The sequence below is a fragment of the Schistocerca piceifrons genome, chromosome 10, assembly GCF_021461385.2.
Source record: "Schistocerca piceifrons isolate TAMUIC-IGC-003096 chromosome 10, iqSchPice1.1, whole genome shotgun sequence".
NCBI classification, from domain to species: domain Eukaryota; kingdom Metazoa; phylum Arthropoda; class Insecta; order Orthoptera; family Acrididae; genus Schistocerca; species Schistocerca piceifrons.
In genome coordinates, this window is record NC_060147.1 from 38,353,114 (window position 1) to 38,377,904 (window position 24,791).

Consider the following 24,791-nt stretch of genomic DNA (forward strand, 5'->3'; position numbering starts at 1 on the left):
AAGATTGATAGCTGCTGGTACTGTAGATTTAATAATAGGTATTAAGCTCGATTACATCACAAACTGCCAAAGCAAATTTTGCTGCAGTGTGGGATGCCTCATGAAAAAAGTAATTTGTACATATTTTCAGTTAGTGCAAATAATTCTATTTAAGAAGGAGTAAATATTCTATCATCAGTTAGTCATTACAAAGCAAAAGAAATGCAGGCCGCTACTGTTTGTCTAAGAAAAATTTTTACTTCAACACTGTTCTGGATTTGCCAAAGATTGGCCTTATGTGGTCATATTGATGAATCTTCCAATTTTGTCAATCTTCTGAAATTATGTCCCAAGGATGTTCCCGAACTGAAACGATGGCTTAATCAGACTAGTTACAGGTGGATGGCTCATGACATAAGTAATGGAATAACGTGGAATGTTTCCCTCTATTATAACCATATCAGTAATGGAATAATAACATTGATAAGCACGTCTCTTCAGAGAATTTTGATTCAGCAAATAAAAGAATATGTTTTATACGCATTAATATCGGATGAGACATCCAATATATCAATTGGAGAGCAGATATCTGTTTTTGTACTGTTGACCAAAATGTTGCTGCTCATGAGTTGCTTTCTTGTTTTTATGAGCTCCCGTATACTGACTCAGATATCCTGTTGCAATCTGTGAAGGATATATATTGTTATGATATTCTACTTCTGTAAACAACTGTTGTGGGCAATACTATGGCGGCGCAGCAAACGTTTCAGGCTGTCTTGTTCAAGACTCATTTAATAACATTCCAGTATCAAGAGATATTCTGTCAGTTCTCAAACATTTGATTTCATTTACTTGTGGTTAATCCAATAGGCTAGGAAAACTCAGAAATCTAGAACAGTCGCTTTCAGATTCTCATGACATTGAAGCAGACCTAGGCTTACAACTGTTCCATCAAAAGAGATGATGTAGGCATGTCGTGCCTCTGTTGTGCATAGATGTTGTTGTTGTTGTTGTTGTGGTCTTCAGTCCTGAGACTGGTTTGATGCACCTCTCCATGCTACCCTATCCTGTGCAAGCTTCTTCATCTCCCAGTACTTACTGCAACCCACATCCTTCTGAATCTGCTTGGTGTATTCATCTCTTGGTCTCCCTCTACAATTTTTACCCTCCACGCTGCCCTCCAATGCTAAATTTGTGATCCCTTGATGCCTCAGAACATGTCCTACTCACTGGTCCCTTCTTTTCGTCAAGTTGTGCCACATACTCCTCTTCTCCCCAATTCTATTCAATACTTCATCATTAGTTATGTGATCTACCCATCTAATCTTCAGCATTCTTCTGTAGCACCACATTTCGAAAGCTTCTATTCTCTTCTTGTCCAAACTATTTATCGTCCATGTTTCACTTCCATACATGGCTACACTCCATATAAATACTTTCAGAAACGACTTCCTGACACTTAAATCTATACTCGATGTTAACAAATTTCTCTTCTTCAGAAACGCTGCCATTGCCAGTCTACATTTTATATCTTCTTTACTTCGACCATCATCAGTTATTTTGCTCCCCAAATAGCAAAACTCCTTTACTACTTTAAGTGTCTCATTTCCTAATCTAATTCCCTCAGCATCACCCGACTTAATTCGACTACATTCCATTATCCTCGTTTTGCTTTTGTTGATGTCCATCTTATATCCTCCTTTCAAGACACTGTCCATTCCGTTCAACTGCTCTTCCAAGTCCTTTGCTGTCTCTGACAGAATTACAATGTCATCGGCGAACCTCAAAGTTTTTATTTCTTCTCCATGGATTTTAATACCTACTCCGAATTTTTCTTTTGTTTCCTTTACTGGTTGCTCAATATACAGATTGAATAACATCGGGGACAGGCTACAACCCTGTCTCACTCCCTTCCCAACCGCTGCTTCCCTTTCATGCCCCTTGACTCTTATAACTGCCATCTGGTTTCTGTACAAATTGTAAATAGCCTTTCGCTCCCTGTATTTTACCCCTGCCACCTTTAGAATTTGAAAGAGAGTATTCCAGTCAACATTGTCAAAAGCTTTCTCTAAGTCTACAAATGCTAGAAATGTAGGTTTGCCTTTCCTTAATCTTTCTTCTAAGATAAGTCGTAAGGTCAGTATTGCCTCACGTGTTCCAATATTTCGACGGAATCCAAACTGATCTGCCCCGAGGTTGGCTTCTACTAATTTTACCATTCGTCTGTAAAGATTTCGCATTAGTATTTTGCAGCTGTGACTTATTAAACTGATAGTTCGGTAATTTTCACATCTGTCAACACCTGCTTTCTTTGGGATTGGAATTATTATATTCTTCTTGAAGTCTGACGGTATTTCGCCTGCCTCATACATCTTGCTCACCAGATGGTAGAGTTTTGTCAGGACTGGCTCTCCCAAGGCTGTCAGTAGTTCTAATGGAATGTTGTCTACTCCCGGGGCCTTGTTTCGACTCAGGTCTTTCAGTACTCTGTCAAACTCTTCACGCAGTATCGTATCTCCCATTTCATCTTCATCTACATCATCTTCCATTTCCATAATATTGTCCTGAAGTACATCGCCCTTGTATAGACCATCTATACACTCCTTCCACCTTTCTGTTTTCCCTTCTTTGCTTAGAACTGGGTTTCCATCTGAGTTCTTGATATTCATCCAAGTGGTTCTCTTATCTCCAAAGGTCTCTTTAATTTTCCTGTAGGCAATATCTATCTTACCCCTAGTGATATAAGCCTCTACATCCTTACATTTGTCCTCTAGCCATCCCTGCTTAGCCATTTTGCATTTCCTGTCGATCTCATTTTTGAGATCAGTTATTTTGCTGCCCAAATAGCAAAACTCCTTTACTACTTTAAGTGTCTCATTTCCTAATCTAATTCCCTCAGCATCACTCGACTTAATTCGACTACATTCCATTATCCAGTTAAATCATTTAGCATTATTGAACATCCATTCCAATAGTGCAAGGGAACTGAACCTGGAACCTTTAATCAAAGAATTCAACAACAAAACAACTGTCAGGAGAAGCATTTTCAAGTGTCTCCCTAGTTAGACGAGTGATCATGTATTTTAAGTTACTTTTGTTGCACTTACATTTACTATAATTATATGGAGGGCAGTTATGAGTGGAGTTTGGATTTTGTATATAGTTTTTTTTACAGTACCTGGTGTTGTATCTTTACGAATTATATTTTGGAAGTACTAAGCTACTTTAAATTCAACTTTAAAATGCATATTTTTGGCATATGAGCATATTATTGTCATATTTAGAGGAAATAGCCGTAAATATGCATATTTTTGACATTTAGAGGTCATATTGAGGTTCATTTTGTTCCCTGACAACCCAAGAACCTCCCAGAATATTGGGCCAATAAATTTCCAAAATGAGATAATATGGGATGAGCCATCAGAATAAAAGCCTTTCAGGTAAATGTGGATAGCTTATGGAGGGGCATAGTCTTGTTTTTTCACTTAGGTAGTCTCTCAGATAAGGATGCTAAAGACTTGTGATGGTTCATTGTTGCAAGATGGATTATCGGAGTAGAAACATGCTTTGGTATTTGTTGCCCACAGTTAATGTGTGTTTAGGTCGCTCACCTGATCTCTGCTGGGTGCCAAAATGTCCTACTAGTTATTGTTGGCATTTTGGAATATGAATCATTCTTGTGTGTGTTTCTGTGCTGTTCCTATAGACTATTTGCAACCTTCTTCAAATTACAAATATGACCAGGCCAAAAACCAATAATTTACGGAAATGGATCAGGAGTGATTGTGCTTTCACAACGGACAGAAAAATAATATTCTGCCAACTATATGAAAAAGAGATAAGTTTAATTTTATTTTTTCTTTGTTTGATAATTTTTCCAAGAAATTAAAACAATTAAGTTCATTTGTAAATTTGCGTGCATGTTTTCTATGCACAGATGGGAAGGAACAAAAAAATACCTTTAGGAATTACCTTCGACATTCATGCAAATTAAAAAAAAAAAAAAATGTTAAATGTTGTGAGGGGATCAAAGTTCCAATTTTTAGAAACTTATTTGTAGTATTAATACACTTTCTTGAGTGACCATCTCGTGAGTACACACTGTTCTCTTACATTTTTGTACAGTTGTACGTACTTACAGTTATTTACTCACTTCTCCAATGCTTTAGGTCAGGGCTGAGAAAAAATTTCAACTGGATCAGCATAAAAAGACATCTCAGCAACAGAACAATGTAACCACGACACGGTTAAAAACTTCACAGCCACCATTGATTCATTTTCGAAGCATATGGATGACAAAAATGAGTTCAATGAAGATCTTTGTGAGGCTTTAATAAAAGCAAACATTCCCTGGAACAAGCTGGAGAATGAAGGATTAAGGACCTTATTGAGAAAATACACAGGAAAAGATATTCCTCACGAGTCAACGCTCAGAAAGAACTTTGTGGACCCATTGTATGAAAAGGTAAGGTCTTTCAGTAATTTTTATGAACGTAGGTATGTGAAAGTCAATGGATATAATTTGGTATATACATGGGCCAAAATATTAGTTGTTTAGCTTTCAAAAACCTTGAAAAATAAATTTAAATTATGTTTGAATGTTTATTTTGGCAAAATAACATTGTTACTTGAACGTAAAAAAGAAAAAAAGAAATTAAATTTAAAGTGAGTGAAGCTTTTCAAGGAAGGAAAAGACAAATGAAGAATGGACTTGAAACGGAGACAATCTGTCTCAAAATGTTCATTGCAAAAAAATAGTAAATTTATCTTTAAAGAATGTAATTTTTTTTTTTCAAATTGAACGACTATTACTTTGGTCAATGTATATACACAAGAAAATAGTCATAATATAGGTAGCTGCTAAAACAGATATAGTTTGATTTCATGTGTATGCCTTCTATGTAGTGTCCACATGTTTATGTGTATTTTTTAATTTAGTTTCTCTATTACAGACATTGGAGAATATTAGGAAAGACATTGGCGATTCTCCAGTCTGTTGACAAAACCACTGATTCCTGTGGTCGGTATATGGTGCACGTTACAGTTGGAAAACTCTCTGCTGACGAGGCTGGACAAGGACACCTCATACTGTGCAAAGAAGTAGAACGAACGACACACGCCATGATTGCATGCACAGTGCAGGAAGACAGTGCAGGAAGCACTGTGTAAGTTTCACCAATACTTAATAGTTTAAAATAAATTATAGGTAATATACGAGTGCAGTTTTTCACATCATGTCCCTAGCCAATAATAAAAAAAATTGTAAAATCCTGTGATTTTCTTTCAGGTGTGCTACGGAGAAGTGAAGATCAGACGTGGGGAGAACAAGGTTTTGGCCATTGCGACGTATAGTGCCATATATATGCTGAAGGCAGCAGAGTGTCTCCGGGTGTTTTACCCTAAAACTATTCACCTCACGTGTCTGGCTCATGGCATCCATCGAGTCACCGAAGAGGTCAGAGCCACATTGCCAGAGGTCAACAGCTTTATATCTTCGGCAAAGAAGGTTTTCATCAAGGCACCAAGTTGAGTGAGAGCTTTCAAGACTGCTCACCCAGACTGTCCTCTGCCGCCTGAACCAGTCTTGATGAGGTGGGGAATGTGGATTTCAGCTGCAAACCATTATGCAGATAACCACAGAAAGTTGAAGAGGTATGGATGCGTATGTAGCTCTGGATAAACTGAATAAGCAAGGAAAACAAACACAACATGGAATTCCAATATTAAGCTTATTTCTCTGTAGAGCATTTTTCAGCATGAAACCAACATTCACTAGATTACAGTTTTCTTGTTCCAAGTCCTAAAGGGCTTTGAAGATAGCGAAAATTTAACCATACAAAAAGCCAAGAATGCCCTGAAGAATTCCAGCATGTTACACAGCCTATCTTTCATCCGAGTGCACCTGGGTGGCCTTCCAGACCTAATTAAGAAACTTGAGACTCGTAACATGGAAGTTACGATGGCAGTGGCTCTCGTCGAAGGACTCAGGACACAGCGCAAGAGTTGGCCCGGTCCGATGGGTGAGACACTTAGAAGAAAATTTGATGCAGTTCTTCATAGAAATCCTGGTTGGCCTAAGATTTGGAAGATCGCTCAGTTACTGGAAGGAGAGAAACGCTCTGAGAATCTAGATGATTTCACATCACCTGATGTCGCTGCTCTTAAATTTTTACCTGTAGTGTCATGTAATGTTGAATGATCATTTTCGAGATTGAAAATGTTACTATCTGACCACAGGAAAAATTTTCATGTAGAGAATATGGAAAAAAATGTTGGTAGTTCAAACAAATTCTAATTTTTAGAATTTACCAAAATTATCATGTAAGTACCTACAAGGTCCGTTCCGTAAGTAATGCGATCAAATTCATAAAACATCATTTACTGAATAAATTCGTACAAATAATCAAAAATGTTCAAAATAGCACCCTCTTGCATTGATACAGTTCTGGAGACGGTGTTTACAGGCCTGGAAGGCTTCCTGGAATGCCTTTTCCGGAATGTTCTTTAGAGCTGATGTAACATGCGCCTGGATGCTTTCAATCGTGTCCCAATGTTTTCCTTTCAGGACTCCTTTTAACCGAAGAAACAAAAAAAAGTCAGTGAGCCAGGTCAGGGTTGTAGGGAGGCTGGGGAACCAATGCGGTCTCAGTCCTGGCCAGGAAGTCGTTGACAATGAAGGCGTTGTGACTCAGTACGTTGTCATGGTGAACTTTCCACGTGTCCTCGATGTCGCTTCGGCAGCACGAGACCCTCCTTTTCAGTATTTTGAGCACTTCCAAGTAGAAAGCTGAGTTCACTGTAGTCCCGGTAGGTACGAATTCGTGGTGGACAATGCCTCCGACATCAAAGAAGACAATGAGCATGGTTTTGATCCTGGACTTGCTCATGCGTGCCTTCTTGGGACGGGGCGACGGTGGGGTGTGCCACTCTGAACTCTGCCTTTCTGTCTCAGGGTCGTACTGAGAAATCCATGACTCATCACCAGTGATAACTGAGTTTAGAAAATGACAATCATTTTCACACATTTCCAACATTTCTCGGCACCGAAGCACTCACATGTGCTTGTGTTCGTCGGTCAACACTTTTGGGACGAGTTTGACACACACCTTTCTTATGTTCAAGTCTTCGGTCAAAATGCTGAAAACGGTTGTTTTGACATGTTTAGGGTTTGTGCTATCAATTGAAGGCTCAGCCATCTGTCAGAGTCCAAACAATCACACACATGCATCACATTTTCGTCGACGCGTGTGGTTGATAGCTGTCCACTGCGAGGTTTGTCGGTGATCTCCTCTCGGCCCTCCGTGAACGACTTGTACCATCGGAAAGCTTGTGATTTGGAAGAGCAATCAGTCCCAAACGCATGCTGAAGTAATGGAAACGTTTCGGTGGCAGATTTATCAAGTTTAGTGCAAAATTTGATAGCGTACCATTGCTCTACAGAATGATCCAGTGTGCTGTGTGACATGAACTCAAAACGAGGTTGACGGAAACGCACATCCTGACTCTCTGGCAGCTCCTAGCCGAATGAGACAAAGAGCATTTTGAAGCTACACCCCCCGCCCCCCCCCCCTCCACTTAGTCCAGCTGGTTACAACATGCTGTGGTGCACTGTTGCGTCAGAAAAAAAACTGTTTGCATTACTGCACCCTGTTTGTTATACTTCATTTTCTTCATTGAATTATAGCCATTATTGTAAGTATTTGATGGTTATTCATTAATTTTTCCAAGTAAGATGCATATGCATATTTAAAGGCATATACTGGCAGTAAGAACATATCTTAAATGCATATTTCGAAGAGTTTTGGAGCATATTTCGTGAGTATTAAGTGCATATCGATCTGAACACTAGTTATGAGTTTTAAAGTGTAACCTGATGAGCACACACCAAGATTTTGGAAAGTCTGACTGTAATAACATTTCTTTGGGGATGCCAATGGGGCACGGTTTTTGCACACAGAAAATAAATGCTTCACAAACTATTTTGTGTTTTAATTGTACCCAGGGATAATGTGTATCTGAGAACAAAAGTGTTTCTTTGTACGTTTTGTCACATAACAAAAATAATGGTGTTGATATTCTATGACATTACATGTCAGATACTTTTATACTGAAACTGTTTTGTCAAATCCAACATAAATAAATATTGAAATTCTGGAGAATAGGTTTTGAAACTAAACTGTCTTCCAGATATTGCAACTTCCTGTGATTAAATATGTGAAATTCATGTTGTTTTGTTTTTTGATATCCAGGATATTTTTAAGTGGTACATTCATTGCACTGCTTAGACTACTCTCTACAGAAAGAAGAACAAGTAATTATTTTGTATGTTTATTTAAAAAAAATATAAGTGAAATAACAGTATGTACAAAAAGGTTCCACTAGATTCCATCAGATAAGTGTGTCCTCTGAACGTATATACTCTCCAATGTCTGCCTGGTGGAAGCATACAACTGCCATAGGGTCTGCATGTTTACACTCTGCTGTAGCCTTTGCCGCTGCTCCAAAACCCTGTGAACAATCAAATTTATGTTCATTTACTATCTATAGGTAGTATGTAAAGCAGGAGAACAGAGGGTTACATCATAAAATTATATGTAAAATGTGTATCTCATATTCTGACGGTACAGAGTTAAAAATATATCTGGATGGACAAAACAAATTACAGTATGAAACTTCCTGGCAGATTAAAACTGTGTGCCCGACCGAGACTCGAACTCGGGACCTTTGCCTTTCGCGGGCAAGTGCTCTACCAACTGAGCTACCGAAGCACGACTCACGTCCGGTACTCACAGCTTTACTTCTGCCAGTACCTCGTCTCCTACCTTCCAAACTTTACAGAAGCTCTCCTGCGAACCTTGCAGAACTAGCACTCCTGAAAGAAAGGATATTGCGGAGACATGGCTTAGCCACAGCCTGGGGGATGTTTCCAGAATGAGATTTTCACTCTGCAGCGGAGTGTGCGCTGATATGAAACTTCCTGGCAGATTAAAACTAAGCCATGTCTCCGCAATATCCTTTCTTTCAGGAGTGCTAGTTCTGCAAGTTTCGCAGGAGAGCTTCTGTAAAGTTTGGAAGGTAGGAGACGAGGTACTGGCAGAAGTAAAGCTGTGAGTACCGGACGTGAGTCGTGCTTCGGTAGCTCAGTTGGTAGAGCACTTGCCCGCGAAAGGCAAAGGTCCCGAGTTCGAGTCTCGGTCGGGCACACAGTTTTAATCTGCCAGGAAGTTTCATATCAGCGCACACTCCGCTGCAGAGTGAAAATCTCATTCTGGAAACATCCCCCAGGCTGTGGCTAAGCCATGTCTCCGCAATATCCTTTCTTTCAGGAGTGCTAGTTCTGCAAGGTTCGCAGGAGAGCTTCTGTAAAGTTTGGAAGGTAGGAGACGAGGTACTGGCAGAAGTAAAGCTGTGAGTACCGGACGTGAGTCGTGCTTCGGTAGCTCAGTTGGTAGAGCACTTGCCCGCGAAAGGCAAAGGTCCCGAGTTCGAGTCTCGGTCGGGCACACAGTTTTAATCTGCCAGGAAGTTTCATATCAGCGCACACTCCGCTGCAGAGTGAAAATCTCATTCTAAATTACAGTATGTCCAAGATAAAGTGGCCACATTGTTATTTTAACAATTCCTCACCTACACAATCTTCCGATCACATAACAGGTGCAGTTAATTGTCACAGCTTCATTTCTCACTTTGAAAATTCTGCAAGTGTCATTTCATAGTTCTCCAAATTACTCGAGTAATGTATGCCAAATTCTGTGAATCAAAGAGTGCGTACAGTTGAAGCTTACATCTGTACTGAGGACATCTGTAAGAGGACTTGTGAAATTGCTCACAATCAATTCCTGAACTCTAGTACTAATGTAAAAAAGCAGTGTTTACAAGTTAATAATAAAATGTGAAAAATCTTGTAGACTTAGTGCTGCACAGCTTATAAGTATTTGTTAAAATACATCTTGTTTTACACTGTGAGCAGAACATATACATGGTGTTTGTTTTAAACTGAGACAGCTAAATATCTCAAAAATGACGCGTTGTATGACAAAAATGTTCTAGGTGAAAAGTTAATACTAGTAAAGGGGACATTTGTCTCTGCTACAACTTACCACCTCCTCACCACCCCTCTACATCTAAATCTACACTTTGCAAACCACCATGAGGTGCATGACAAAGTGTCCCATTGTACCAGTTATTAGGGTTTCTTCTTGTTCCATTCACGCATAGAGTGCGGGAAGAATGACTGTTTGAATGCCTCTGTGCATGCAGTAATTACTCTAATCTTATCCTCATGATCCCTATGCGAGCAATACTTACAGGGTTGCAGTATATCCATAGAGTAATCATTTAAAACCAGTTCTTGAGGCTTTTTTGACAGACTTTTTCGGGATATTCATTTATTTATTTATTTATTTAGAATCCAATAGCTCACACATGTGATATAGGATTTGTCATTTGATTGCACGTAACACATAACAACACACACACATAATAAATGGACAAACACATACAAACAGCCCCTACAGTGAGTTTGTGGTGGGCTGTGTGTCATGATACGAATAGCTCTTTTTTGCATAATAAAAATGTCATTTAGTCTTGACCTGGTTTTCCCCCAAAAACTTATGCCATAGCTTGCAACTGATTGGAAATAACTAAAGTACACCGCTCTAATGCATTCCTTGCTACATACCTTGGATATTATTCTTAAGGCAAAACATGCTGAGCTAAGTTTCTGAGTAAGATATACACTGTATTCATTCCAGTTTAAATCTTGGTCAATTCACATTCCCAGAAACTTTGTGGTGCACACTTTTTCTATTTGTTTGCTATCCAGCATAAGGCACATATTTTCCCCTTGACACTTGCTTCCATACAATATAAAGTTTGTTTTCTTTGTATTTAATGTCAGCTTCTTTGAATAAAACCATGACTGTATGTATCAGAGCATTTTTTCAGCTGTAGTACACAATGATTCTTTTATATCACTAATTATGATACTCGTGTCATTTGCAAATAGTAGAATTTTGGCTGAGCTGTCTGGAGCCTGTATATCATTGATATAAATTAGAAATAACAATCGGCCCAGAATGCTGCCCTGTGGAACACCTATTTCAATTTGTTTTGGTTAGTTTACATCTGTCTTCAAGAGCTTACCATTTCAGTTCCTTCAGTATCTCTGTGACACTCTCTCACAGTTTAAACAAACCTGCGACCATTCATGCTGCCCTTCTCTGTGTATGTTTTATATCTCCATTTAGTCCTATCTGGTAGAGGTCCCACCCATTTGAGCAATATTCTAGGATGGATCACACAAGTGATTTGTAAGCAATCTCTTTTGTAGACTGATTGCACTTCTCTGTATTCTACCAATAAACCGAAGTGTACCATCTGTTTCACCCACAACTGAATCTATGTGATCACTCCATTTCATACCCATAGAAAGTGTTACACCCAGGTACTTGTAAGAGTTGGCCGACTCCAACAATGATTCATTGATATTATAATCAATGGATGCTGTGTTTATTTGTTTTGTGAAGTTGAAAATTTTACATTTATGAACGTTAAGAGCAATCTCTGCACCAAGTTGAAATCTTATCAAGATGAGACTGAACATTTATGCACTTTCTCTCAGATAGTACTTCATTATAAATAACTTCAGCATCTGCAAAAAGTCAGAAGTTACTATTAATATTGTCTGAAAGGTCATTAATATACAAAATGAACAGCAAGTGTACCAACATGATTCTCTGGGGCATACCCAAAGTTACTTCTACATATGACGATGACACTCAATCCAACATAAAATGACGTGTCCTCCCTATCACAAAGTCCTCAATCCAATCACAAATTTCACATGATACTCCGTATGATTGTACTTTTGAGAATAAGCATAGGTGCAGTACTGAGTCAAACGGTTTTTAGAAGTCAAGAAACACTGCTCTCTACCTGGTTACTTGATCCAAAGATTTCAGTATGTCATGAGAAAAGTGCAAGTTGGGTTTCACATGATTGATGTTTTTGAAATCCATTCTGACTGGCATTGAGGAGGTCATTCAGTTCAAGATTCCTCATTATGTTTCAGCTCAGAATATGTTCTAGGATTCTGCAACAAACCTATGTCAAGGATACTGGACAGTAGTTTTCTGGATCACTTCTACTACCCTTCTTGTAGACGGGTGTGATCTGTGCCTTTTTCCAAGGACTGGGCATGGTTCTTTCATCGAGGGATCTATGATAGATTATAGTTAGAAGAGGGGCTAACTCAGCCACTAATTTGGTATAGAACCTGACAGGGATTCCACCAGGTCTGGAGCATTGTTCAATTTTAATAATTTCAGCTATTTCTCAATACCACTGGCACTAATACTTATTTCATTAATCTTTTCTGAAGTATGGGTATTAAATTGCGACAATTCTCCTGGGTTTTCCTTTGTAAAGGAACATTTGAAAACACAACTAAGCATTTTAGCTTTTTCTTTGCTACCCTAGATTTCAGTCCCCATCTCATTTGCTATGGACTGGACACTAACTTTGTGCCACTAACAGCTTTTACATACGACCAGAATTTCTTTGGATTTTGCGGAACATCATTTGACAATATTCTGCTACCACAGTCACTGAAGGCTTCATGCATTGCTCTCTTGACAGCCAAATGCATTTCATTCAGCACCCCGCAATCTATAGCCCTCCTACATGAGTGGGATCAACATTGCATTTTCAAATGGAAACCCCTCAATTTTATTGCATATTCAGATTCTACACCAAAATACATGTGTGGTTTATTCAAACCATTGTTTCCCACTTGTGGTACATGGTGCTCTGATCAACAAATTTCATGTTTGCCTCTTTTTGCAGTTAAGAATCAATGAATTTGATTCTACATTTCATTTACGATGTTAGTGTGTTCTAACAGCAGATGGAATAACAGCAGGTATATGTTATGACCCTATCTCATTCCTGTGTTTTTATCAATGTTTACTGATTCCGTGTAAAACACCAAAATTGTGCAGAGGGTTCATATTCAATATTCTTGAGCTGTGCATTTTAATTTCTCACACTCTCCACTGTTCATTAACAGGAGGGAGTATTACAATAGGAGAACTTTATGCAACAGGAGACAAAAAAGCTAACAGAGAAAGCACTCCAAGAAAGATCTCCTGAAATATAAAGTGTGTGAACAATTTGATACAAAGGAAAAACATGTGGGTATCATTATGTGTTGTATCTCATTGCATGACACCCTTACAAAGAAAAATTAGTAACATTTGACAGCAGCAGCAGTGGATTATTACGTAAGTGAATATCTTTAATAATTATTTACAATACAATAGTGCAGTCCTACAGAAAACGGAAGATGATCAATACATTGTGCTTGTCAACAGATTCTTTGTTTCTCTCTATTTAATGATATCAATATAATAGAAGGAAACATTCCACGTGGGAAAAATTATATATAAAAACAAAGATGAGGTGACTTACCGAATGAAAGCGCTGGAAGGTCGATAGACACACAAACAAACATAAACATACACACAAAATTCAAGCTTTCACAACAAACTGTTGCCTCATCAGGAAAGAGGGAAGTAGAGGGGAAGACGAAAGGAAGTGGGTTTTAAGGGAGAGGGTAAGGAGTCATTCCAATCCCAGGAGCCGAAAGACTTACCTTAGGGGGAAAAAAGGACAGGTATACACATATGTGTGGATGGATATGTGCGTGTGTGCGAGTGTATACCTGTCCTTTTTTCCCCCCTAAGGTAAGTCTTTCCGCTCCCGGGATTGGAATGACTCCTTACCCTCTCCCTTAAAACCCACTTCCTTTCGTCTTCCCCTCTACTTCCCTCTTTCCTGATGAGGCAACAGTTTGTTGCGAAAGCTTGAATTTTGTGTGTATGTTTATGTTTGTTTGTGTGTCTATCGACCTGCCAGCGCTTTCGTTCGGTAAGTCACCTCATCTTTGTTTTTATATATGATTCTTTGTTTCTGATTTTTAATCTTCTTTACAGTCTATTTAACTCACTGAGAACATCACAGTGTGGATGATTTAGGTGTTGTAATATGCACTTCCGATTTTTTTAAAAATTGCAGCCTATATCAAGTGTTTTGAATATCTGTCCATTTCTGATATAGAATTACTTGTATATAAACAAAGAATACTCACATACCTTAATTTTTTGCCTCTATAGAAATACTGTCTTGTACTTATGCACACATCTATATCTACATATACATAGATACTCCGCAAACCACCATACGGTGCATGGCAGAGGGTACCTTGTACCACAACTAGTATCTTCTCTCCCTGTTCCACTCGCAAACAGAACGAGGGAAAAATGACTGCCTATATGCCTCTGTACGAGCCATAATCTCTCTATCTTATTTTTGTGGTCTTTCCACGAAATGTAATTTGGCGGCAGTAAAATTGTACTGCAGTCAGCCTCAAATGCTGGTTCTCTAAATTTCCTCAGTAGCGATTCACCAAAAGAACGCCTCCTTTCCTCTAGAGACTCCCACCCGAGTTCCTTAAGCATTTCTGTAACACTCGCATGATGATCAAACCTACCAGTAACAAATATAGCAGCCCGCCTCTGAATTGCTTTATTTCCTCCCTCAATCCGACCTGATAGGGATCCCAAACGCTCAAGCAGTACTCGAGAATAGGTCGCACCAGCGTTCTATAAGCGGTCTCCTTTACAGATGAAACACATCTTCCCAAAATTCTACCAATGAACCGAAGACGACCATCCGCCTTCCCCACAACTGCCATTACATGCTCGTCCCACTTCATATCGCTCTGCAATGTTACGCCCAAATATTTAATCGACGTGACTGTGTCAAGCGCTACACTACTAATGGAGTATTCAAACATTACGGGGTTCTTTTTCCTATTCATCTGCATTAATTTACATTTACCTATATTTAGAGTTAGCTGCCATTCTTTACACCAATCACAAATCCTGTCCAAGTCATCTAGTATCCTCCTACAGTCACTCAACGACGACACCTTCCCGTACACCACAGCATCATCAGCAAACAGCCACACATTGCTATCCACCCTATCCAAAAGATCATTTATGTAGATAGAAAACAACAGCGGACCTACCACACTTCCCTGGGGCACTACAGATGATACCCTCACCTCCGATGAACACTCACTATCGAGGACATCACAGTGGAACACTTACAATAATTATTCTGACAAAAAGACAACTTGGTGTTGACAGCTGTCCAGATAAAACCTCAAAGTCTGCAGTTTAATCCTCAATCAAGCCTACGATCTTTCTTCCCTTTCTTCTAGCGATGCACTGAGATGACAAAAGACATGGGATACACCCTAATATCACGTCAGACCTCCTTTTGCCAGGCACAGTGCAGCAACTCGACGTGGCACGGACTCAACAGTTTGTCGGAAGTCCCCTGAAGAAATGCTGAGCCATGTTGCCTCTACAGCTGCCCATAATTGTGAAAGTGTTGCCGTGCAGAATTTTACGTACAAACTGAACTCTCGATTACGTCCCACAAATGTTCAACGGGATTCGTGTCAGGTGATCTTGGTAGCCAAACCACTCCCTTCAACTGTCCAGAATGTTCTTCACACCAAGTGCAGACAACTGTGGCCCAGTAATACGGTGAATTGTCATCCATAAAAATTCCATCATTGTTTGGGGACATGAAATCCATGAATGGCTACAAATGGTCTCCAGACAGCCCGAACAACCCAGCCCGTCCCATTTAAACACAGCCCACACCATTATGGAGCCACCACCAGCTTGCACAGTGCCTTGTTGACAACTCGAGTGCACGGCTTTGTGGGGCCTACGCTACACTCAAACCCTACCATCAATTCTTACCAATTGAAAAATGATCTCATCTGACCAGGCCATAGTTTTCCAGTCATCTAGGGACCAACTCATGTGGTCAAAACCCCAGGAGAGGCATTGCAGGCAATGTTGTACTGTGGGCAAAGGCACTCAGGTCGGTCATCTGCTGCTATAGCTCATTAATGCCAAATTTCGCCACACTGTCCAAACAGATATATTCATCACATGTCCCACATTGATTTCTGCTGTTATTTCTTGCAGTGTTGCTTGTCTGTCACCACTGACAATTCCTATACGAACACTCCTGCTCTCGCTCGTTAAACGAAGACTGTCAGCCACACCGTAGCCCGTGGTGAGAAGTAATGCTTGAAGTTTGGTATTCTCAGCACAATCTTGATACTGTGGATCTTGAAATATTGAATTCCATAACAATTTCCAAAACAGAATGTCCCATGCATGTAGCTCCAATTAGAGGGTTGCCACAAGTTTCCCCAATTTCCAGACAAGTAAACAAATCATTTTATCTAATGAGGAAAAAAAAAAAAAAACTTTCCAGTGCTTTTTTGAATTTCCCTAACACGTTTCAAAGTCCCTGATATTTCCCCAATCCAGAACTTGTGGCAACCCTGGATTACCATTCTGCATCCAAGGTCTGCTAATTCCTGAAGTGTGGCCACAATCACATCATAAACCTATTCACATGAATTACCCGAGTACAAATGACAGCTCTGGCAATATACTGCCTGTTGTGTACATAGTTCCGCGTAGTCACTGCGTACACAACTTTCCACACTAGAGCGCACCCCGCTAAGCACAACAGCGCAGGCGCAGCGCTCGTCCGTCTCCGCACTACTAGATGGCACTGCCATTTTTCCCTGACAAATTTTGAGATCTTTGGCATAAGTAAAAACATAAGTTGACAAAAAGGTAAGGACTTCTGCATTTCTCACCCATGTAAGCAAAAATCTCAAGTGCTAACATCAACATCATCTGTAATGAAAGGGTTTTAGATGGAGAAAGCAAGCCCAAAGGTACAGGGTGCCACACGGGAGATGGACGGTTTTTAATGAAATAATACTCAGCCAACTTTAATTAATGCATGTTTATTTACACAAAATCAAAGCTCATTATTTGCCATTATTTGTGAAAAATAATGTCATCAAGGTGATGTCCATCATTTCAAATGCAGGACTCTTCTCAAAATCCTCCATCACACAGACTAAAATCTCTGCAGGGATGGCAGCAATTTCTTGAATGATTACATTCTTCAACTCGTCCAAATTTCATGGTTTGTGGTTATAGACACAGTTCTTAAGGTATCCTCACAGAAAAAAGTTCAAATACTGACAGGTCAGGAGACCTGGGAGGCCAAGGGTCATTGCCAAAACGTGAGATAATCCGGTCAGGAAACATGCGTCTAAGAACTGTCATTGAAGTGTTTGCGGTGTGCGATGTTGCCCCATCCTGCTGGAACCAAACGCGTTTTAAAGGGATTCGTCGTCTTCTTAGTTCTTGTTTCAAGAATATGAATGTAACGAACTGAATTAACAGTAACTGTGGCCCCGTTCTCTTAAAAAAAAAATAAGGTCCAATAATGCCAACAGAGCCAAGAGCATACCATACTGTTACTTTTTCTGTGTGTAGAGGACGCTGGTGGATAAGGTGTGGATGCTCTGGAGCCCATTAACGTAGGTTTTGCTTGTTAACGGTCCTGTTTAAATGAAAATGAGCTTCATCGCTCATCAATAAAATTTCATTTTCATTCGATCCCAAAATCACTCGCATTCTGTAAGCGAAGTCTTCTCGTACAGCAAAATCAGTTTCCTTAAGTTGTTGGACAATGAGCATTTTGTAGGGATGGAATTTTAATTCTTTATGCAAAATTCGTCTAATTGACTCATGATTGATTCGTAACTCACTAGCATGACGTCTAGCTGACCGTCCTGGGCTTCTGACTGCCGCTTGCGTTACCTTTTCAACATTTTCTGGTGTCGTTACTCTGCGTCTCGGGCCAGGATGCTTCTTATCCAGTATGTTTCCAGCTGATCTGAAGTTTCCCACCCATCTGAGGATTGTGTTACGGCTCGGAACAGCTTCATGTCGACTGACATTAAACCGCGCACGAAACAATCGCTGCGTAGCAATAATAGGCTCACCACTTTTCACGAAGCTGTCATAGACAAACACTCGACGATGCAAGTCCCGCTGCTCCATAGTGACTGAGTAAATGAAATGGCGTCTTGTGTAGATCAGAACTATCCCCACCACAACCACCTCCCACCATCGCACCCTCAGTACTACGCAGTTCAAAACCGTCCGTCTCCCGTGTGTCACCCTGTATGTGTGTTTCATTAAGACCACTGCTATTATAGTAAAACACATTTGGTAACAATAATACGCATTTTCTTGGAGTCACAAACAGATTTAAAATACCTTCACCGATTTCAGAAATAACCTTAGAAAAAAGAACGCCTCTTGAAAGAAGTGTAGAAGGCAGGGAAGAGTTGTGCAAACCATAGGACTATAGGTGACCACCACTAAAATGTTGGTTCTACTATGTTCGTTATTGTCAGTTATTACTCACTATGTTATGTCTATTATTTTGCAGGTATTGGGCGATTTTCCTTTTGAGAAATATACTAGTATGTAGTGTACAAACCGCCAGCAACTGCCAAAATTTTCTTCTTCTTATCATCCATATTTTCTAATACAGAAATTACTTTTGAAGTGCCAAAATGACCAAGAATAAATAAAATGTCTATAAAATGCCACACTGTACAATGTACTTGCAGTGAAAGAGTCACAATTCCTGCAGTCAACACTCGTGGCCTCTGGTCTGACGAGGAGCACCACAGCCCTGGGTCCTCAGATAAACCATGAAAATCTGCAGTGTTATGCCTTGCACAAACGGACCCGGTCTATGGGCAGAGCGGTAAGACTTGATCTGATGAGGAGGGCTTGCACAATAGTGGGAAACAACGGGCTTACGATCAGCAGGCCCGATCCATTAGAGATACCTGCAGAAATTGCCTGCAGTTTTGGCCTGTCCACGGAAGTTCACCTGGTGGCCAGCTATTCACATGTCACAGGCACCATGTTGGGAAACCGTAAAGAGGTTGTTGAGCAGCAGACAGGCACATAGAAAAGAAAATCACACTCTCACAGCTAAATTTTCAGCAACAGCCTTTCTTCAGAAAATGAGGGCACACACACAATCACTCAGGCGCAACTCGTGCATGATGGCTCTCCATCTTCCACCATAATCGAGTCCATCAATATGAGGTGGCAAATATGAGGTAGCCAAGGAGGTGGAAACGTGGGTTTTACTATGCCAAGACTGCTTGGTAGCTACAACAGGAAAACACAATTAATTAGCAGGAGTACAAAATAAGAAAGTATTTATTATTTAACTTTGCTGTAGTCCACGATCAGTCGGTTGCCAATTATAGAAGACGTGACTTGACCAAGCATCTGTAGAATGACATAATTTACAAGTCACAAATCTTGCAGTGACGAATTAATCCCTCGTAATCTTGAATGTCGAATCTGGTGAATTTGAAGACTAACTTTGAACTGGGCTACGAAGACTTGACGACTGCAATGACTGAGCTGCAGGCGATGACTAACATCGCTGGCTGACCACTGAGCGCGGCTACGAACTGTAGACTGGCACAACTGCACTACACTCATGCGACACGTGAAGTGGCCTAGTGACGCCTCGCAGTGAGCACAAGTACTGCGACTGGCTGTGTACTCTTTGGCTAACACAGCCGTTCTTCTGTTCCGTTTAACGAGAGAATCACATCCGGCGGATCGATCTCTCAGGCGCCGGTGTGGTCGTATGACTGGTGACATAGCAGTGCACACATGGCCACCATTTCTGGCAGCTGCGTCAACATCTCTTAGAATAAAATCCAAAGAAACCACTCCTAATGTCTCCCTGCCTCTCGTCAGCAGCTGCCACACTAGTGGCAAGAGTGGTGGCAGCACTGGCTGCAAGCTGAGGGGAGTGGTAGGAAGAGGAGAAGTAGTAAGAGTGAGGAAGTAGGGAAGTGGCACACGTAGTCAGCTGCACCCAGCCAGCAACAATGCATATCAAACAAATCATTTCATCTAATGAGACAAAAAACAAAATTTTTCCGGTGTCTTTTTTCAAATTCCCTGATATTTTCCTGATCTCCCTGACACGTTTGAAATTCCCTGATTTCCAGAACTAGTGGCAACCCTGGATTACCATTCTGCATCCAAGGTCTACTAATTCCTGTAGTGTGACCACAATCACATCGTAAACCTATTCACATGAATTACCCGAGTACAAATGACAGCTCTGGCAATATACTGCCTGTTGTGTACATAGTTACGCGTAGTCAGCGTGTACACAACTTTCCCCACTAGAACGTGCCCTGCTAAGCACAACAGCGCAGGCGCAGTGCTCGTCCGTCTCCGCACTACGAGATGGCGCTGCGTTAGAGACGGACCAAATTCTGCTTCCGCCGATCCGCGTATTAATATGTAACGCAGCCAATGAGATTGCTGCTAACGTAGAACCTTTCCTCCTCGCGGATCACACTCGCGCAGTGATACATGAAAGCGCGAGGTATTATAACGAGTGTACAGACCTTCGATTAGTCAGTCTGCATTAGTCTGTAGTCAAGTTTCAGTCTGCGTCTAATAAGATTACCATATTCCTGTACATAGCCATAAAGATAAATAAATAGACACTTTGTCAAGTATCAGAGATATATGTGAGAATAAGATTAATGTACCAATACCAAAGGAACTTCAGATTGTCAATTGTAAATAGCATCCACAACCAAGTTAAATAATTTTTATGCTTGTTATTATTTTAATAAATGTGTGTCAAAATTAATCAAGTTCTGTCTAAAGTTGGTCACCGTCAATCTGCTGCTCTAAGCGTGCAAGTGGCATTTCTATCATCTGACCTAACGGCAGAAGATAAACACGCCACGATAAGACCACGAGACATATTGCTGACACTCGCCCACTTACATAGAGTGACAAGTCAAATAATCTGATGGTGTGTGTACTGAAGGTCTTACAGTACGCACACCACACTGCCCTTTTGTACCTTGAGTATGTGATACTAATGCCATCTGTACATGTACATACATTATTCCAGGATTTTGTCACCTCTGTGTAATTGGTGTGAGTGGAAACTGCTTTTGGAGACCATGTTAAACTGTAAGCCCCATGATAAAAGGCTGGGTAAGATAGGTCAAAGGAAACCAATGGTATAGCACCTCCAATCGGACAATCCCTTAACTTTACATAGGTCCGTCCACCCACTGTGTTTGTTTACAGTGTAATGCAGGTGCTGACAATGTGTCTCTGTATCAAGTTCGAGGCAACCAAATGGGAGTACAATTTGAGGTAGTTAGTGAACAGCTAGTAACTAGGTGTGTCTTTATCCCACTAACAGACACATTTCTCAAGCACAAACTTTGTTCGCGAGTTGACGAAGCGAACAAATGTCAAAGTGAAATGATGGCTGTGGCGATGTACTGATCTGCAGAGTAGCCAAAAAGAGAAAAATGAACACTCGATGCTAAATTTTTACTATGTTTTGTGTGTGTGTGTGTTTCTCCAAATTAAGTGTTTTCCCTCAAAATCGCAATTTGATTGCACTGTATCCCTAGTATTTGAGGTTTTGTAACATTAAACACTTAGTATGTTTCCTGCGATCAAAACAAAAACACTGTTGCATCACTGGCTATACAAATCAGATACTCTGGCATCATAGCTTCCACAATTCTGCAATAACAGGCCCCAGTATTATCCTCTCAGACCGACAAAACATGGTTGGGGGCCTTGAAAAGGTATTTTAGTAGCTATTAAGTAGCATGCTGCATACTGTGCACACATTGTTTTCAATTTGTGTGCAGATATGAAGGGAGAAATGTGAGTACAGCACATTAACAAAATGCACTGATGAGCAAGTGGTTTTATTGGGTAGGTACATTGTGTTTTTCCACACGTTTCATAAACACAACAAATATACATAACAGAGACTTTAGTCATCAATAATGTATTCTCACTTATTATTTAAAACAATCTGCCAATGATGTGGCAACTTTTTGATTCTGCGACTGTAGAAATCACCTGGATTTGAGGCGAAGACTCATTGAGCCACTTTTGGAATGTATTTTTATCTGAAAAGGAAGTTACTTGAAAGTTGTTCAGTAGAGAGCTGAAAAAGTGAAAATCTGAGGGCGTAAGATCAGATGCATATGGTGGGTGCAGAATGACTTCCCAACCCAACTCCTGTATAGCGTTTTTTGTCAATCTATCAGAATGCAGGTGGCATTACTGTAGAGTAGCATCACTTTACACACTCTTCCTGGTTGCTGTACTTGAATTGCATCTGCAAGATGTCTCAATTGTTAACAAATGTTAGTAGTGATGGTTACACCTCACAGAAGCAATTTGTGGCACACTAAAATGGCTCTGAGCACTATGGGACTTAACTTCTAAGGTCATCAGTCCCCTAGAACTTAGAACTACTTAAACCTAACTAATCTAAGGACATCACACACATCCATGCCCGAGGCAGGATTCGAACCTGCGACCGTAGCGGCCGCGCGGTTCCAGACTGTAGCGCCTTTAACCGCTTGGCCACCACGGCCGGCTGGCACACTAAACTATCATTGTTCCACTAGATGCATAACATTATCTTTTGTGGAAGTGTGCAGGTCTTTGTACATGGAGTTGCTGCCTAGCTTGAACTCAATCATTCCTTTCTTTTCCTCATGTGAACAAAAGACCCCATTTCTCCTCACCAGTAACGATACAAGGTAGGAATGGTTGGTGTTGTTCACAAGTCGACTGATGACAAGCAACCACATACGTCTGATTTTCTAACCTTCCTCATTGCATGCAAATGTCGCACAATGGTGGAATGATCACAGTTCATCACATTTGCCAGTTCTCCAGTGCATTGTCGAGGATCATTGTGGGTTAAAGCATGTAAACAATCTCCATCAAACTCCAAAGATCCTCCTAGAGGGCAGAGTCACTAATGTCAAAATGATCCTCCTCAAAATGAGAAAACCATTTTCTTGCTGTGCTCTGCTCAATGGCATTATCCCCAAAAATGGCACAAATGTTTCTGGCTGCTTCCGCTGCCGCCACCTCTCTACTAGAACTCGAGGAGAAGAATATGTCAGAAATGTTCCCCACTTGGCACTCCATTTTCTACATTTTCTAGCATCTACAGCTCTATTCAGTATCTCCAAATGATAAACTGACAATACATAAACTCAAATAGCAACAGTGAACTAGAAACAAAAAATTACAACCAATAAATAAACCCATAGCAACAAGAATAAAAAAAAGAAACCTCCTCCCGAACAGGCCATGAAGGCCCAACGGTACTGACCGGCCGCCATGTCATCCTCAGCCCACGGGCGTCACCGGATGCGGATATGGAGGGGCATGTGGTCAGCACACCACTCTCCCGGCCGTATGTCAGTTTAAGAGATCGGAGCCGCTACTTCTCAGTCAAGTAGCTCCTCAGTTAGCCTCACAAGGGCTGAGTACACCCCGCTTGCCAACAGTGCTCAGCAGTCCAGATGGCCACCCATCCAAGTGCTAGTCCAGCCCGACAGCACTTAACTTCAGTGATCTGATGGAAACCGGTGTCAGATCTGCAGTAAGGCCATTGGCATAGCAACCAGACTACCAACATGAGAAAAAAAAAACCACATGCTATGAGCTTACGCACTAACCTAATTCTCAAAATGGAGAAGCTATTTACGCTTTACCATCACAGCTTCGGGACCCAATGGACTCCAGAGGAGAAGAGGGCCAAACAATAATATGAGGGTAATCCCAAAAGTAAGGTCTCCTATTTTTTTATAAGTACATAGGCCTGTTTATTTCTACAATGATTTACATAGGTTTACAGCTTGAACATTTAGCTATTTTTTGACATAATCACCATTTCTGTCGATGCACTTTTGTAGACACTGTGGCAGTTTTTGTATGCCCAAGTCATACCAGATCGCCGCCATGCTGTTCAGCAAGTTATGAACCTCCTCTTTCACCTCATAGTCGGAGCTGAATCGCTGGGACCACAATTAAAGCTGACAGGTACTGTGACACTCTGAAAAAACTCAAACGGGCAATTCAGAACCTGAGGAGAGGAATGTTGAGCACGGGCGTACACATTCTCCATGACAATGCTCGCCCACACATCGCTCGGCAAACCTTTGCCCTCCTGCAACTGTTTCAGTGGAACATAATCACCCACCCACCCTATAGTCCCGACTTGGCGCCCAGTGACTATCACCTGTTCCCTAGGTTGGCCGGAAAGTGATTCAGCTCCGACGACGAGTTGAAAGAAGAGGTTCATAACTTTCTGAACAACATGGCGGCGAGCTGGTATGACATGGGCATACAAAAACTGCCACAGCGTCTACAAAAATGCATCGACAGAAATGGTGATTATGTCAAAAAATAGCTAAATTTCCAAGCTGTAAACTGATGTAAACCATTGTAGAAATTAACAGGCCTATGTACTCATATAAAAAAAATATAGGGGACCTTACTTTCGAGATTACCCTCGTAGTTTTGCACAAGAACAAAACAAGCTCGTTAAAAATGCTTTTGGAGTTTCCTATGGACTCACATGTCTATATTATCTATATGTCAGGTGATAAAGTATCATATAGACACTACCCATGAGCATGTTGTAATAATTGATCTATTCACTCTATGTTGTAAAGAATTATGTGAATAGTTAAATGCAGAAGAGTTCTTTAAATCGTGGTTTCATGATTTTGTAGTAAGTTATCATAAAGTAAGAGCTTTCTTACAGCCCTCGACCCTCTGCAGACGAAGTTCAGCAGTCAAATTAGTGACACTGCTTAGCAGGACCAAAGAATTAAGAAAATATATGAAGACAACCGTCGAGATTGAATAAGGAGACTTTTATTACAAACAGCATCAGAGTGACGGATCCATACATGAAGTTGTCAGTCCAGC

General features: G+C 40.6%; 1 protein-coding gene across 1 annotated transcript in view; it reads right to left on the minus strand.

The window, feature by feature from the left end:
- Positions 1-8,291: 8,291 nt before the first annotated feature.
- LOC124719031 (60S ribosome subunit biogenesis protein NIP7 homolog) overlaps positions 8,292-24,791 on the minus strand; it is a 30,394-nt gene continuing 13,894 nt past the window's right edge. The window contains exon 4 of the mRNA XM_047244700.1: positions 8,292-8,487. Coding sequence (XP_047100656.1) covers positions 8,368-8,487 — 120 coding nt within the window. The 3' untranslated portion in view covers positions 8,292-8,367. The remainder of the gene's footprint in view (positions 8,488-24,791) is intronic.